We start from the raw sequence: 14,715 nt of genomic DNA, 5'->3' as shown, positions 1-14,715 counted from the left end.
TAGTCCTTAAGGATAATGTGACATTGCCCTTTACCTCTCTGTACCCAGCATCTAGTACAGCTGTCTAAACGTGGTCAAGGCTTGGGAAGCATTGTTACTGGTGAGCGTTGTTTTCCTAGAGCACGTTTCTTGATACCCCTATTGGCAAGAGGCACAGGAATAAGTAGATGAACTATGGAACTGCCCCTGTTCAGCAGTGGCTACATTCCAACATAGAGTCAAAATTGCCCCTGGCTATCATGTGTTGTGTTATTTTGGAAGATTCACCCACTTTTCATTTCAGTTAAGCAAACACTTAATTGAATATTTTGTAATATACCAGGCTTTGGGGATACCGAGATGAGTAAGAGAAAGTTCTTGCTTTTGAGAAGCTCATGTTGGAGCAGGTGAGGGGAGGTGGCAACAACAGACACACAAGGTTCCATGTTAGAGAGATGCATGTCATGTAGAAGCGTGACTCAGGAAAATTTTTTTTGTTAAGAAGAGTTGGGAAAAGAATCACAAGGTGTGCCTTGATTAATGGGTTTCCCAGGAGTATAAGAGCTGGGGAGCATCATAGGAGAAAAGTGGGAAGTTTATTAGGAGGGGAGATAGTTTAGAATTCCCAGCAGAGAGAACAGTTTATGCCAAAGCAGAGATTTTAAATTGCATGGCATATTGGGGAAGGAGGAATAGATTTGGGTGATGTGGATGGATCACAGATTGCTTTGGGGAGATGTCAGGACATGAGTTCTTATATAAGTAGGTTGGAACTATTATGAACTTTAGTGGGTTTTTAAAAATCCCTTTATCAATGTTCAAGTGCTTCTTTTTCGTGTGTTGCTTACATTCTTCTTTGTTTTTTAAAACATTCTTAAGATATTGATTAAAATTTCAGTTTCTCTTTCAAAAACATTTTATTTAAACTTTTACAATTTATGGTTATCCTCCTATTCCTGTGACATAAGGGAATTCAGTTTAGCAATATTTAATACTTTTCCTATATTCCCTATTCTGACTAATGGCACTGTGTGTAACCAAGTCATCCAAAGTCATTAGAGATAACTTTATTTCGCTTTGTCTTGTGCCCATGTCATGGGTCCTTTATATTTTACATCCTTAAGATCGCTTGACATCTTCTATATTTATTCTATCCCCTTCCTTTTCTCCCGTTTCTACTACTTGGAATCAGGCCCCCATCATCTCTTGGTCAGACAGTTGTAAGAGTATCCAGTGGACTACTTAATTGCTACCAGAGTGCTCTTCCTAAAATACAAATCTGTTTTTTTCCCTGTAAGATCTATTAGTGGCTCTCTCCGTGTGATCTAAACTCCTTGCTAGACTTTGATAGTTCTATTCCTCTGATACCAGTTTCTCTCTCCTCAACTTTTATACACATCCTGTGCTTCAGCCCAATCAAACTATTCATGGTTCTTCTGAATATGCAATGTTATTTCAAGCTTCTATGCCTTTGCACCCATTACTTGCTTTGTTTCAGATGCCCTCTAACCCCTAGCAACTCCTATTCATACTTTTAGACCTGGTTCAGGTAACTTTCCCTTCCTCTGTCTTGCTCAGGAGTAGTTGATTACTCCTTTTTTGAGTTGCCAGTGTACCTAGAATGTATCTCTATTATTGCTTTTATTGTGTTATATGGCTGTTTGATTTTCATATCTGTCTCTGCCCATAAATAGCTTGAGGGGAAAGACTTAATTTGCATTTGTTTGAGAAACACTTAATTGCAGGTATATACTAAGCATCATTATCATTGAGTATAAATAATAGATGTCTATACAACAAAATTATTACAAAGACTTTTCAGAATATCATCAGTTTAAAAAATCATGCTAGTGTAATAATTGAAAAGTACTTTGCTGTAGTGCACAGCTTGTATTGATGTGATTCACTGAGCTGCAAATGACTGGTTAGTGATGTGGAGGCTGCTTCAAACCATGTGAACATGGTGTTGCAGATCATAAAAAGCAACTGCCTAATTGTAAGAAGCCAATCAATAACATAGCAGTTGTGTCAGTTCTCATGTATTTATACATTTTAGCGATAACATTTGAGTTGAATTGCAATTATGCCAAAAATATTTTATATTCCACTTCTTAATCCATATAAAATGAAAAACCAAAAGAATATATTTACAGAATGTTGAGGGCTGGATTAAGTCTTATCTTGATCATTGTGATCTTGGGGATTTACAGCATCTAAAGTTTAGAAGTATCATTAATCTGAGCCAGTCAGGTCTCAGAAGTTGCAGGTAGCCAGTCTTGTCCTTTAAGAGGCATTCAGTGATGGAATGACAATGCACTGTATTAGACATGGTAGGAAATATAAAGGTTCTTCAACAATGTTCAGTAATTTGAAGGTAATTGAAGTTAACCTTTCTAATTCCTAAAATATTATATTAGGTTTCACCTTTGCTGGCAATTCCATGTCCTACTACTGTCATGTGTACCTCTCAGCTTCTACCTCCCTCTTCCCATATACTGGCCTGATTGTTTTTTTCTAATCTATTATGGGCTAAGAAACCAAAAAATAAATGGGCTGTGAGTGAGAGTCCAGATTCTTAGACCTTGTGATAGATGTAAATTTAAAAAGAATTTTCTTCCAGATTCAGGGGTGCATTCTGAGGATTTGGGTTGCAGAAAAGTCATTTTCAGGTTCAACTAGCTATTCCTGTATATTATTGGACAGTTAACTAGAGAAGAACTGATTTCCAAATGTGTATAGTAGGTTTTATAGCTATGATTCTTTACTCCAAGTCTTCCCTGAGGAGGTGCACTTAAGCTGTAATAATATGCAGTAGTTAACCAGGTGAAGAGGTGGAAAGAGCAGGGATTGGCATGTAAAGGTGGGAGAAAAGTTTGGCCACTTGCGAGGTAAGGGCAGGGTGGTTGCAGCAAAGAATGAGGGAGAGCTTAATAGGAGGTATGGTTGGATGTATAGTTAGGAGTCGGTTGATGATTTTTGCACTTGATTTTAACAGCAATGGCAAACCATTTTTGAGAAGAGCAATGAGATAATTTACATTTTATGAAGATTATCCTGGCTGCTCACCATGAAAAGATGGGAATTTGAAGGATTAAAGGGAGAATGGGAAGGCTGTTCTAGTCTGTGGAGAGATGAAAGTGGCTTAGTAGGCTAGGGTGGTGGCGAGGGAGTCGGGGAAAAATGCATAGTTTTAAGATTTGTGTTGAAGGTAGAATCAATAAGGACTTTTATGTTCCAGCAATGTGACTATTAGTTCTTTACTCATCTCCCATTATGCTGTTTTGTATCTGCTCTTCTCATTCCCCTTTCCCATCTTGTCTAGCAGGCAAAACCCCATTTAACTTTCAAAACCGGGCTCAGAAGCCATCACTATCACGCTATCATTTGATGTACAGTTGGCTTGTTCATTCTTTATTAGTTGCTTTTTTAGTTTGATTACTTTCATCATAGTCAAACCTAGATTACAGGGTTAAGAAGTGAATGAGTGATAATGAAATTTATTCACTACCCAAAATTTGATCTCATCCCTAAGAGAAGTATTCCAAAGAATTTTCATATGTTAAACATAACTGAATTCCCAATCTTAAATCTGAGACTGAGTGCCCGTGCTTCGTGTCCTTACTCAAGGAAATAATTATCCTCCAGAGGGCGCACATTACAAAGCCACTGTGGTCAGATAAAACTGGTTTTATACAAAGATCAAACATCCCTCTCCATCTACTGGTCACAGGGAAAATTCATCTTGTTTTTATATTTTGAGCTTTCTAACACTACACTCAGTTACCTTTTTTCATTCTTGTGCATTTATGAAACATTACAGAATTTTTCATAAATATCTCTAAAAATGTATTAACTGTATTTGGATTTAGAAATAACTATAATTCTGTTCTTTCTGTGTCTACTTTCAGGTACTATTCTTAATTTGACATAAACTTTCCCTTTGTAATGACTTGTAGCTGCAGGAAATAATCTTGTATCTTCTTAAAATAATAATTTTCATTGTACCAATCCATATGTATTTTATAATCCTCATCAAGTTGAATACTGTCTTGGAACTATTTTAAACTCTTGTTTACACTGCTCCACAAAATAGTTGTTTTACTCCAATTTTCCTTTCTGTTTTATTGTTTTAGTACTAGGAATTGAATTTGTGTGACGAAAGTCACATAAAATTATATAAATTCATTTGCTTTACTTATTTTGACTTGTTATGATGCTAAAGTACATTAATATAACTAAACAGCTGTTGAGTAATGTGGAATGCACATAAGGCAAATATTCTTATTAACATATAATTATATTTAGCAGTAGACTACTCTGCCACGTATATATGTTACCATCCTAGATAGTTTGGCCATGTTAAAATAATGAAATTTAGACTTAGGGAGTAGAGAAACTTAGATTGTGGAACTAAAGATGAATAATTAGCATTCATGTAATAATTAGCATTTATTTATGCTGATTTTTCTCAAATTGCATGACTAACAAAGGGTTAACTCTTATAGAATTGGGAGTCGTTAACCAATATTATTTCTTTGCATTTTGCTTTTATGTTGACTCTATGAAGATCGTAGTTTTGACCTGAAAGAAAGAAATGATTCTTCATTCTACTATCCATTTGATTTTGGCTTTTGCCCTCGTTTTTTAAATAATGGTTAAATATCAATGGCATTTTACCTATATATTCAAGGTTGTTTTGTTTTGTATAAATATGTGGTTGTTCCATCATAACAGTATTCACCTTTTACAGTGCAATGTGTGGGTGTCTTTTTTTTTTCTTTTTTTTTTAATATCTCTTGCTTTGTAACACACAGGAATACTCTGAAGATAGTAACTCCGAGCCAAATGTGGATTTGGAAAATCAGTACTATAATTCCAAAGCGTTAAAAGAAGATGACCCAAAAGCAGCATTAAGCAGTTTCCAAAAGGTTCATATTTTTTCTGGGTGATTCTGTGTCTTAAAGTTTTTTTTTTTAATGATATCTTAGATCAAATAAGTTCCAAGTGATTTTATCTCAGAAATTTGTTTTGCAAACCTGGAGAGTAAGTTTGCATACGCAGTACAAGCATATATTTCAGAAGAGCTATCCTGTTGTTTTTTTTCCAGTCAAACTCTCTTTAGTGTAGGGCTATTGTCCTGAAAAGCTAGTATGGTTCTGGGAGAAGGGGAAGCAACATGATGGTCAACAGGTATTATCCGTACAATCTTGTTCCTTCTTTTGGGGACAGATCACACAGGTGTGGTTTCACTGTTTGATAGTGTGATTTCTTGACTGCTAATATACTTTTGGGTTATTCTTACTAACAGATTATTCAGGGGAAAAAAGTATTTCTGGGACTGTATAATAATCAAGAAGTAGGTATTTAATCTTTTGATGAACTTCAGAATAAGTTCAGTTATCCTTAAGTAAGCATTTTAAGACATTTCTTTTTTTAAGCCTTTTAAGTGGCCTTGAGAAACTGGACTTCTTAGTGAAGTGTTTTTCATGCATATGATGTAAAATTCATTCAAAATGTAGACATTGGGTGTCATTAGAAAATAATGTTAGAATTAGGTTAGACTAAAAATTTCTTCTTCTTTTAGGTTTTGGAGCTTGAAGGTGAAAAAGGAGAATGGGGATTTAAAGCACTGAAACAAATGATTAAGATTAACTTCAAATTGGTAAGATTTGTTTTGAGGAGAATCAAACTAGTAATGAAATAAATTCTGTAGGTAAAAACCATTATATATACTTCTCTAAAATAATTCTGTTGATATGTTTCCATATTTAGCCTACTTTTCACTTGTGACTACAATTATACTAAGTAAAAAAAAATCTACATAGGATACAAAGTTTTCTGTTTAAGAAAACTTATCTTTTGGATACGTAGACAGTGTTTGGCTGTGTTATTAATAGAGTGACTTTTCCACAAACTATTAGTGTTTATTTTGGAGTTTTAAAATTCTGCTTTTTATTATAAAGAGCTCCTCTGCCACTGCTTAGGGTCAAAATCTTAGCATTATTCTTTACTTCTCTCTTTGTCTCTGACCCCACAAATAATCCATTGGTAAATCCAGGTGGCTATAGAGAGAGAGAGATCTTCAAAATATATCCAGTATCCGACTGCTACTTATCATTTCTACCTCTGCTACTCTGGAAACCCAACATCCTCTCTCACCTGGATTATTTCAGTAGCTTCCTAACTGGTCTCCTTACTTTTATCCTTGCCCTACTACAGTCTGTTCTCCGCAAGCAACAGAGCAATCCTTTTAAAATATTAAGTCAGATTATGTCATTCCTTTGCTCTGATGATCTCCACTCCCCTCAATAAAATCCAGATCCTTGCCGTGGCCTATTAGGCTCTACATCAGCTCACCCTTTGCTACCTTTCTAATCTTGTTTTCTGTCTCCCTTACTGGCCTCCGGCTGTTCCTCTTGTCATCCCAAGCACACTTCTACATAAGTGCTTGTACTTGCTGTTTCCTCTGCCCTGAATGTTCCTCTTACATAGCCATTTAATTCTTTTCCTCATTTGATCATGTCTCTCTTCAAATGCTACCATAGACCAAATGGCCTTCCTCTGACCACCCTATGTAAAATAGCATCCTTCCCATCATCACTTACTTTCATCTTACCCTGCTGTTTTTCTTCTTTGCATACATCACACTTGATCTGTTTACTTTTTTATTGCCTTTCTGCCATCTCTCCCCCCATAGGTTGTAAGCTCCATGAGAGCAGGACTTTGTTTTATTCACTTTATATTCCCAGCACCTATAATAGTGGCTGGCATTCAGTAGGTGCTCAAATATTTTGTTGAATGAGCTCATAGATAAGCTGAAATTGTCATGACCTTATACTCTCATAGAATTGCCAGTCTTCTGGCAGGGTAAAAGTGGAGAGGAAACAAAGCAGTTAGTGAATGAGAGGCCTAGGTACAGAGGTGAATCTTATCATCACTAAGCGTAGAGGAACTTTTAAGTAAAAGGTAAAATGGAGCTTTGATTAGCAGAGGTAAGCACTTGCCTCTCTGACAAATGGAAGGATGGCTGATAATCTGTTACCACATTCTTTTTCCCCTGTCTCTGTGTTTCCCATATGTCTCCTTCTTCTCCCCATTATCTTCTCTAGCCCATCTATCTGAAATTGAACTTGAATTAACTAGTACCTTTATCCAGTTATCTTCCATTAATCTTGCATCCTGCTCTTCTTGATGTACTCACACTGGCATCCTCACCCACTTTCAGTAGGAGGGGCCCTCTATGACATCTCCTACAAAAGCTATCCACAAAATGTTTTAGCTCATTCCTTCCCTCCAAAATATCAAGACTATTCAAAACATGTTAACTATTATGCAGTATATTGTGTATTGCATTTGAATATAGTTACAGAAGGAAAACTATCTATGTTGCATTTATCCTTTCTAGTTCTACTGCTCTTTTGTTCTCAAAGGATCTCTGTGTGACACAAAGCCCCTGTACTTTCTTTTCATTTATTATTTGTGAAAATATTAAATACAAATATTTACCATATTTAAATTAATAACTTCCAGGGCTGTGAAAGAAGCATCAGGTGTCTCAAGGGACAGAGATTTTGATTAAACAATTATAGTGACATTAGGGACCCAAGGTTCAACTCTTAAGATTCTGTCATTTGAAATAGTACCAAGAGACCCTGTAGAAATCTGCTATCTTAACATACTAGTAATAGTTTAGTTTATGAGCCCATTTAAACTTAAGCTCGCCCGTAAGACCTGATTTTACCCTTTTACCTTGAGCCAAGATGAGAAGCAAGTAAGGGAAAAGATTATTTGTACTTTGTGTTATTTTGCCTGCCTTCCTTCTCCACCTTTTATTTGCTCTAGCAGCATCTGTGAATAAGTTGTGGTTTTCAAGAGAGGTTTAGCTTCCATTCCTGCCCTCTTATTTTCTGGTTGGATTTAGAATAGGACCCATGTTGCTGTGTAGTGGTTTTTAGGCAGTAAAAAGTTGGAAGGGGTCATTAAAACTGCTCTATGTGTTCACCACTGCAGATAAGACCAATTTACCTAACTGTCCCTCAATCTTTAGTTACAGTAACATAATTTTTGAAAATTGAGCTTTAAAGTTATTACACTATAAGGAAATGAATTCAAAACTAACTTTTTGCCAGAATCCTATTTCATTATCAAGATATAATCTCAAAGTTGGGGCAGTCATACTTCTGATTTCCTCTTTGCCACGAGAAATATTCTGTAACTTAGGTTTAGCAGCTCACTGATAGGATGTTACCTGTTATTTACCCCCACATGGTACCGGCATACTTGGTTCCAGAGTCTTCTCATGTTTTCTTTTCTGGTCCCTCATGCTGTATCCCAGGACAAGACATAGTCATAAGCAGGAAATTTACAGTAAATCATTAGTTTATTCTTCACCCTAAAAAATATGTGTTCCATTAGTCAGGAAAAGTGTTTTATCTGCCAATACTCCATCTCCCTGATGGAAAGAAAGTAGAACCCAGTAAAAAGTGGGATTAACAGCAGTTGGAGGTTTTGGGAACTGTGAGTGCAGGTTATAAGGTTAGACTCATAAGTTGACTTACATTATGTACTTTGAGAGATGATAGACCCTCTGCACTTAAGTGCTGGAAATTCCACTAGTAGTCCTTTATTTCCTCAGATTGTTGATGTTTCCTGGAATAACCACAGTAGTGCAAATAGTCCTGCAAGGAATAGTAGCATTAGCTATATCTACTATTGAGTAGAGTCTCAGGTGGGAGGACTTTTCTTCATAGTGGGATGAGAGTATCTGGGCTTTCAGAGATTCTTTCACTTCACATTTTAATGTAGAGCCCGCCAATAATAGGAGAAAAAGAAACACCTAATTATTAGAGAGCTTCCTGATAAAGCTTCAGGAGAGGATATAGCTGATATCTGCATAGCTGATACCCAAGGCATTTGAAAAGTTGGATTTAGTTATATCTTTTGGTCTATGAATATTTTGGAAGTTTTTATGATTTAAATGTGTTTTTTGTGCAATGAGGAACAATATCTGAAATTTGGAAAATCGATAAGTTGTACTTTTTCATAGGCTAACTTCATAAATTTGGTTCATATGTCTGAGTAATCTAATAATTTCAAATTTAAGCTAAAATGTTTATAGTGTTTCTGTCATATATAGGTCCTCTATCATAAAACTTTATAATTTTTTAATTACGTAGCAGTATGTACTATAATGTTAATCATGTGTACATATTTTAGGACATAAATATGTCTCTAATAATGCATTTATTTTTCCCTCACAGACAAACTTTCCAGAAATGATGAACAGATATAAACAACTATTGACCTATATTCGGAGTGCAGTCACAAGAAATTATTCTGAAAAATCCATTAATTCTATTCTTGATTATATCTCTACTTCTAAACAGGTTAGATTCTGTTTTTGCCTCTTGGTACTTATCGATGTGTTTATTATTTATATGAAGGGTTTTGTTCTTTTTTTTTTAAAAAAAAAAAGGCCTAGTAGTTCTATTTAAGCAGTTTATGCTAGTTATTAGTGTGCTTTAAAAATAATGTATACTATTTCTTGATTATCGTATTAATTATATAATATTAAAAGTGAATACGTCTAGGTTAATGTCTTTAAATAATATCTTTAGATACTAACATAATCTGCACACAACTTTTGCAGATTTATATTAGACATATACAGTTACTGTTGTAGTTCCTTCTAATAAACTTCATCACCACTTCAGCTAGCCATCCTGAGCTGTTAAATACATAGCAGTAAATCATAGGTGATTTGTGTAGATTTGATTAGATAAAGATCCTTGAGGGAGAGCCTGTACTCATATCGGTTAATACTTGGCATTACTCATTTGGTGTTCAATAAATGCTTTTACAAAGAATGGGTGGATGATGGATGATGAAAGGAAGGGCTGATGATGAAGAAACTACAGTGGGCATTGGGAGTGATAGTGCTTCTGTTATTCTAGATTTTGGTTATTAAGAAAATCAATGATGATTTTACTTTATTGCTAAGATAATTTTTAATTGGATTGTTTCTACTCTTTTAAGCAACATAGTCCTAAAGTTCAGCTTTGTTACATTATGATATTTGAGCACGAAGTACTCTCTGTAGCATTGAGTATTTCGTAGAAGATTTGATACTTTTTTGTATTTATAATAAAAAATATTCGGGGCTGGCCCCGTGGCCGAGTGGTTAAGATCGCGTGCTCCGCTGCAGGCGGCCCAGTGGTTCGTCAGTTTGAATCCTGGGCGCAGACATGGCACTGCTCATCAAACCATGCTGAGGCAGCATCCCACATGCCACAACTAGAAGGACCCACAACTAAGGATATACAACTATGTTCCGGCGGGGGTTTGGGGAGAAAAAGGAAAAAAATAAAATATTAAAACAAAAAAAAGATTCATCTCAGAATCAGCCTCTTTCATTCTATCTTTTCTGCTAGATGTCATTTTTATTTCTTGAGGCAGTTTATTATTTTTAGTTTTTATATCTAAAATATATGTAATGGAAGTAGAGGAAGATAAACTTTTATGTTTTGTTAGAACATTAGAACTTAATGGCGCTGATTTTTAAGTTGTTACATATCAGGGGGCTTTTCTTAAGTGGGAAAATGTTTTCGAGTTCTACAAACAAGTGTCATTAAAACATTTTTGGTACACTATTTATAAATGTTATGCCAGATGTTGGTGGCAGGGGAATTAAGTAATTTTAAAACTTGAATATTGAATGTTGCTTCGTGCTATTATATATAAGCTCTTTGTCTTTTGAAAGTAAGAATAGATGTTGGGTGGGCAGCACTCGACTTAGTCAGTATGCCATCAGCAGTCGTGAATAAATAGGCAGCCTTTTCTGGAAGTATCAAACTTTCCTGTTTTCATGGCCCTCTTACTTCTTGATCCTATTAAGTAGAGATCTAGAGAATCAGGTATTCGAACCAGGGCAGAGCCAGAACTTGGTGGAGGAGGGAGGGCAGGGGAGCTTATCATAATGCAAAGCAAATAGTGATTTTCATGAAAAAATGTTGCACTCAGATTGGTGAATTGATGGTAGTCAGACACAGCTAAAATTATGCTAGACTTTTCCCTCCGCCCAACTCCAACAGTTTACCAGTAATTTAAAAGCTGTCTAGGCCAGTTAATTGATGTCACATTTATAGAAGAATTTTTGTGAGAAGAACCTTATTCTTCTTTGTTTTTTTAGTAGCTTGCTTAGTGTTTGCCGCATAGTAGGTACCAAATAAGAATTGAGTGAATAAAATAAACACTGTTAATAACAGTACAACTGTTCTATGTGTGTGTCATTTACTTGTGTTACTGTAAAATGAGTTATTAGGTTGGAAAGGACAAACCTATATTATTAGAGCATTAGATATTTTCTGGGTTTTATTTTAAAAAATTCACATAAGAACAGATCTTGGCACTTGTTTTTTTTGTAAATCTGGTCTGTATTTTGCTAAAGTTCTGGTAATTTTGTGGACTGTCACAGACATTTGGTAAGATACAGATAATGTATCTTACGTGTATTAAAGTTCAAAGATGCACTTTTAGTTTGCTCAAATTAACTTTATTAACAGGTACAAATTTGCTGTTTACAATTATAGAATTCTGATTTTTTATGTCAGATGGATTTACTGCAGGAATTCTATGAAACAACACTGGAAGCTTTGAAAGATGCTAAGAATGATAGACTGTGGTTTAAGACAAACACAAAGGTAACAATTTAAATTGCTTAACATTTTTACTTTTGAAGAGGGGGCGGGTGTCCTTAGTAAAGTCTTCTAAAGATGTATGCCTTCTCATGTTGAAATCTTTTAATTTTAGTAAGTTTGTTTTTTTACAGCTTGGGAAATTATATTTAGAACGAGAAGAGTATGGAAAGCTTCAAAAAATTTTACGCCAGTTGCATCAGTCCTGCCAGGTAGTGTTCACTTATTTTTTCTTAATATTTCTTCATCATAAGAAAAAAATTATATTGGAAACATTGCTTAGGGATGTTTTTGTTCAAGCATCATCTGAAAAATAAAATTTGGAAAACAAGTTACTAAAATGCTGATTTCTTCTGAGTATTACATTTCTTCCTGTTTTAATCCTAATTTCAATCCTGTTTTTGTGGAATGAGGCACAAGTATCAATAAATAAACAGGCTGGTCATTAATACTTACTAAGAATAAGTCTTTCATATTTAGTTATGCACCCTATGAAAATTGGAAAAGATATTGTAGACATATATAATAAAGATATTTGATATTCTGGTTTATGATGTATGAATCCTTTGTAACAGCATTGTCCACTAGAACTTCATGTGATGCCAGAAACATTCTTTGTCTGTGCTCTCCAATATGGTAACACCAGCTACAGGTGATCAAACATTTGAAATGTGACTAGTGTGATGGAGGTACTGAGTTTTTTATTTTATTAAATTTGAATAGCCACGTGGTCTAAATTTGAATAGCCATAGTGTACCTCCTTAACTTTTTAACTCCAGACCATAATTTTGTATTTCCTTTTTAAAAATGTCTTCATCAATAATTTATTTCATATTAGTCTAAATTTTATATAGAAATACTGTTTTAAATGTTTTTAAGCTCTTCCAATGCCATGTACTATTATTTTTATTATATATGTTATTTTTGTGAATGGGGGAAAGTTGATCAGGAAAGTGTTCTGAATTAATGACCTGAAGATATATTCATTTAATAGTTTTGCTTTTTTTTCGTTTTTAAAAATAAGAAAAGGTTTGTTTCATAATGGTTTTGCTTTATAAGCAGATAAGTTGTTTATGAATTGTTTCTTATCTACACATTCTTAGGAAACCTTAGTCTGATGCCTGAATAACTGAGGGTTCAGTTCCATGTGAAATGGAGAAGCCATTTCTGAATGGAAGAGGGTCTTTCAGTGTGTACATAAGGAATATGAAAAAATCCTCTGGACAGGTTTTCACTTGGTTTATTTCAAAGAATACAAAGAATAAGGAAAATGCTATCTGGATTGTAAATAGCATTATAGTATACCAGAGAGGCATGATAATCCGGATGTACAAATTGTCTTGCAGATCATATCTTTTACTCTGGTTGTGATTCGTTAGAGAATAACTAAACAAGTTTTAAGTTGGAAGACCAAATAAATAATACATTTTGGCTTTGTGTATTTCAGTGCTTGATGTTTATGATTATCTGACTGTTGACCTTATGCTATTTTTTTATGGCCTGCATTTTGTGGGCTGTTGGTCATCTTTCAAAGTCAAACTCAAATGTCACCACCTTTGTTATTCCTTTGGCATCCCCCCGGAGAATTAGTCCTTTTGTCTTCCTTTCTTCTAGGCACTTGGTTCATGCTTCAACTAGAATCATTATCATTTATATTGTAATTTATCTGTTGACAGAACAGTATTCTAGATTGTGAACTTTTTGAGGCCAGGAACATTGGCTTATTTAACTTTGTATTTCCTCAAGGTAGACTCAGTGCCTAGCCCTAGGTATGCACTCAGGAAGTGCTTTTTGATTGAGTCAGTGGATCTAAAGTGGTTGTGAAGATTTGGAGAAGACCATAAATAATCTAGATAAAACAAACATTACAACATTTTATACATTAAAAAAATTTCTCTGGCCACTTTTTCCTTATCGAATGACTAAAAAGTACAAAAGATGTCTGGGTTCCTTTTTGGCCATTAAAGATAGTGTTTTTAGTACTCTTAAGTCCTAATTAAAATTTGCAGTGCATTTTCACACAGAATTAATATTCGAAATGTAAGGATATCAGGCTAACTCAAATAAAAATTACTAGATTGACTCTGAATTCTATCTTGACTGAAATTCATTATTTGCTTTCCTAGACTGATGATGGAGAAGATGACCTAAAAAAAGGTACACAGTTATTAGAAATATATGCTTTGGAAATTCAAATGTACACGGCACAGAAAAATAACAAAAAACTTAAAGCACTGTATGAACAGTCACTTCACATCAAGTCTGCCATCCCTCATCCACTGATCATGGGAGTCATCAGAGGCAAGTTTGGTTTGGAGAGGGTGGGCAGTGTCACTGGAAGATATCAAGATGTCATTGCATGTGATTGAATGACTCTGAAAAGTGTTTTGGTTTTGGTGAAAATAAATGACAAAGTAGTGAAATCAATGAAATGATTTAGTCTTAGAACGGAATTAGAATGAACTTTTTGTCTTGTAAAATTTATATTAGTGAAGAAATTTACTAATAGAAAATTCACCATCAGAAGTTCTATTCTTGGATTTTAGTGACATATATATAATTACTTTCTCCTTCAACCAAGGCTAAAAATTTGCAAATGCTTGGTTGGGTGATGTTTAATGAAGAGCTTGTTTTTTAGAATTAAGGAGTGTACCCTGGGGCTAGTACTATGCAGGTTGTAGAAGTAAAAGACTGGAAAGCACTAAAATAGTTTTCATTTGATTTTTTTATAGAGTGGTCAGTTTTGTTATTACAGAACTGAAAATGTCCTCTTTTCTCTGGTCTTATTCTTTACAGAATGTGGTGGTAAAATGCACTTGAGAGAAGGTGAATTTGAAAAGGCACACACTGATTTTTTTGAAGCTTTCAAGAATTATGATGAATCTGGAAGTCCAAGACGAACCACTTGCTTGAAATATTTGGTCTTAGCAAATATGCTAATGAAATCGGGAATAAATCCATTTGACTCACAGGAGGTATATGTGTGCCCTAATTGTTCATTTCGATCAGCTGTCTTTTGTGGAAATAAAAATGTTATTCTTTC

The 14,715-nt window shown here is 34.7% G+C and overlaps 1 protein-coding gene and 1 long non-coding RNA gene across 3 annotated transcripts in view; one reads left to right on the top strand and one right to left on the bottom strand.

Annotated features, from left to right (window-relative positions):
- The window catches only part of COPS2 (COP9 signalosome subunit 2), a 29,109-nt gene that overhangs the window by 6,464 nt on the left and 7,930 nt on the right, over positions 1-14,715 (top strand). The window contains exons 2-8 of one of the 2 annotated variants that reach the window (XM_046653443.1): positions 4,794-4,907; positions 5,564-5,641; positions 9,240-9,365; positions 11,589-11,678; positions 11,807-11,884; positions 13,799-13,973; positions 14,469-14,647. In XM_046653443.1, the coding sequence (XP_046509399.1) occupies positions 4,794-4,907; positions 5,564-5,641; positions 9,240-9,365; positions 11,589-11,678; positions 11,807-11,884; positions 13,799-13,973; positions 14,469-14,647 (840 nt within the window). Of the gene's footprint in view, positions 1-4,793; positions 4,908-5,563; positions 5,642-9,239; positions 9,366-11,567; positions 11,679-11,806; positions 11,885-13,798; positions 13,974-14,468; positions 14,648-14,715 lie in introns of both variants that reach the window. The other variant, XM_046653442.1, reaches the window with a different exon arrangement.
- Positions 11,890-14,715, bottom strand: part of LOC124235445 (uncharacterized) — a 63,577-nt gene continuing 60,751 nt past the window's right edge. Inside the window, exon 4 of the long non-coding RNA XR_006887482.1 lies at positions 11,890-11,978. This is a non-coding gene — a long non-coding RNA (uncharacterized LOC124235445). The remainder of the gene's footprint in view (positions 11,979-14,715) is intronic.

This window comes from Equus quagga, chromosome 2 (genome assembly GCF_021613505.1).
Source record: "Equus quagga isolate Etosha38 chromosome 2, UCLA_HA_Equagga_1.0, whole genome shotgun sequence".
NCBI lineage: Eukaryota > Metazoa > Chordata > Mammalia > Perissodactyla > Equidae > Equus > Equus quagga.
The sequence above is the reverse complement of the archived record's forward strand: the minus strand, read 5'-3'. Positions and strand labels throughout refer to the sequence as shown.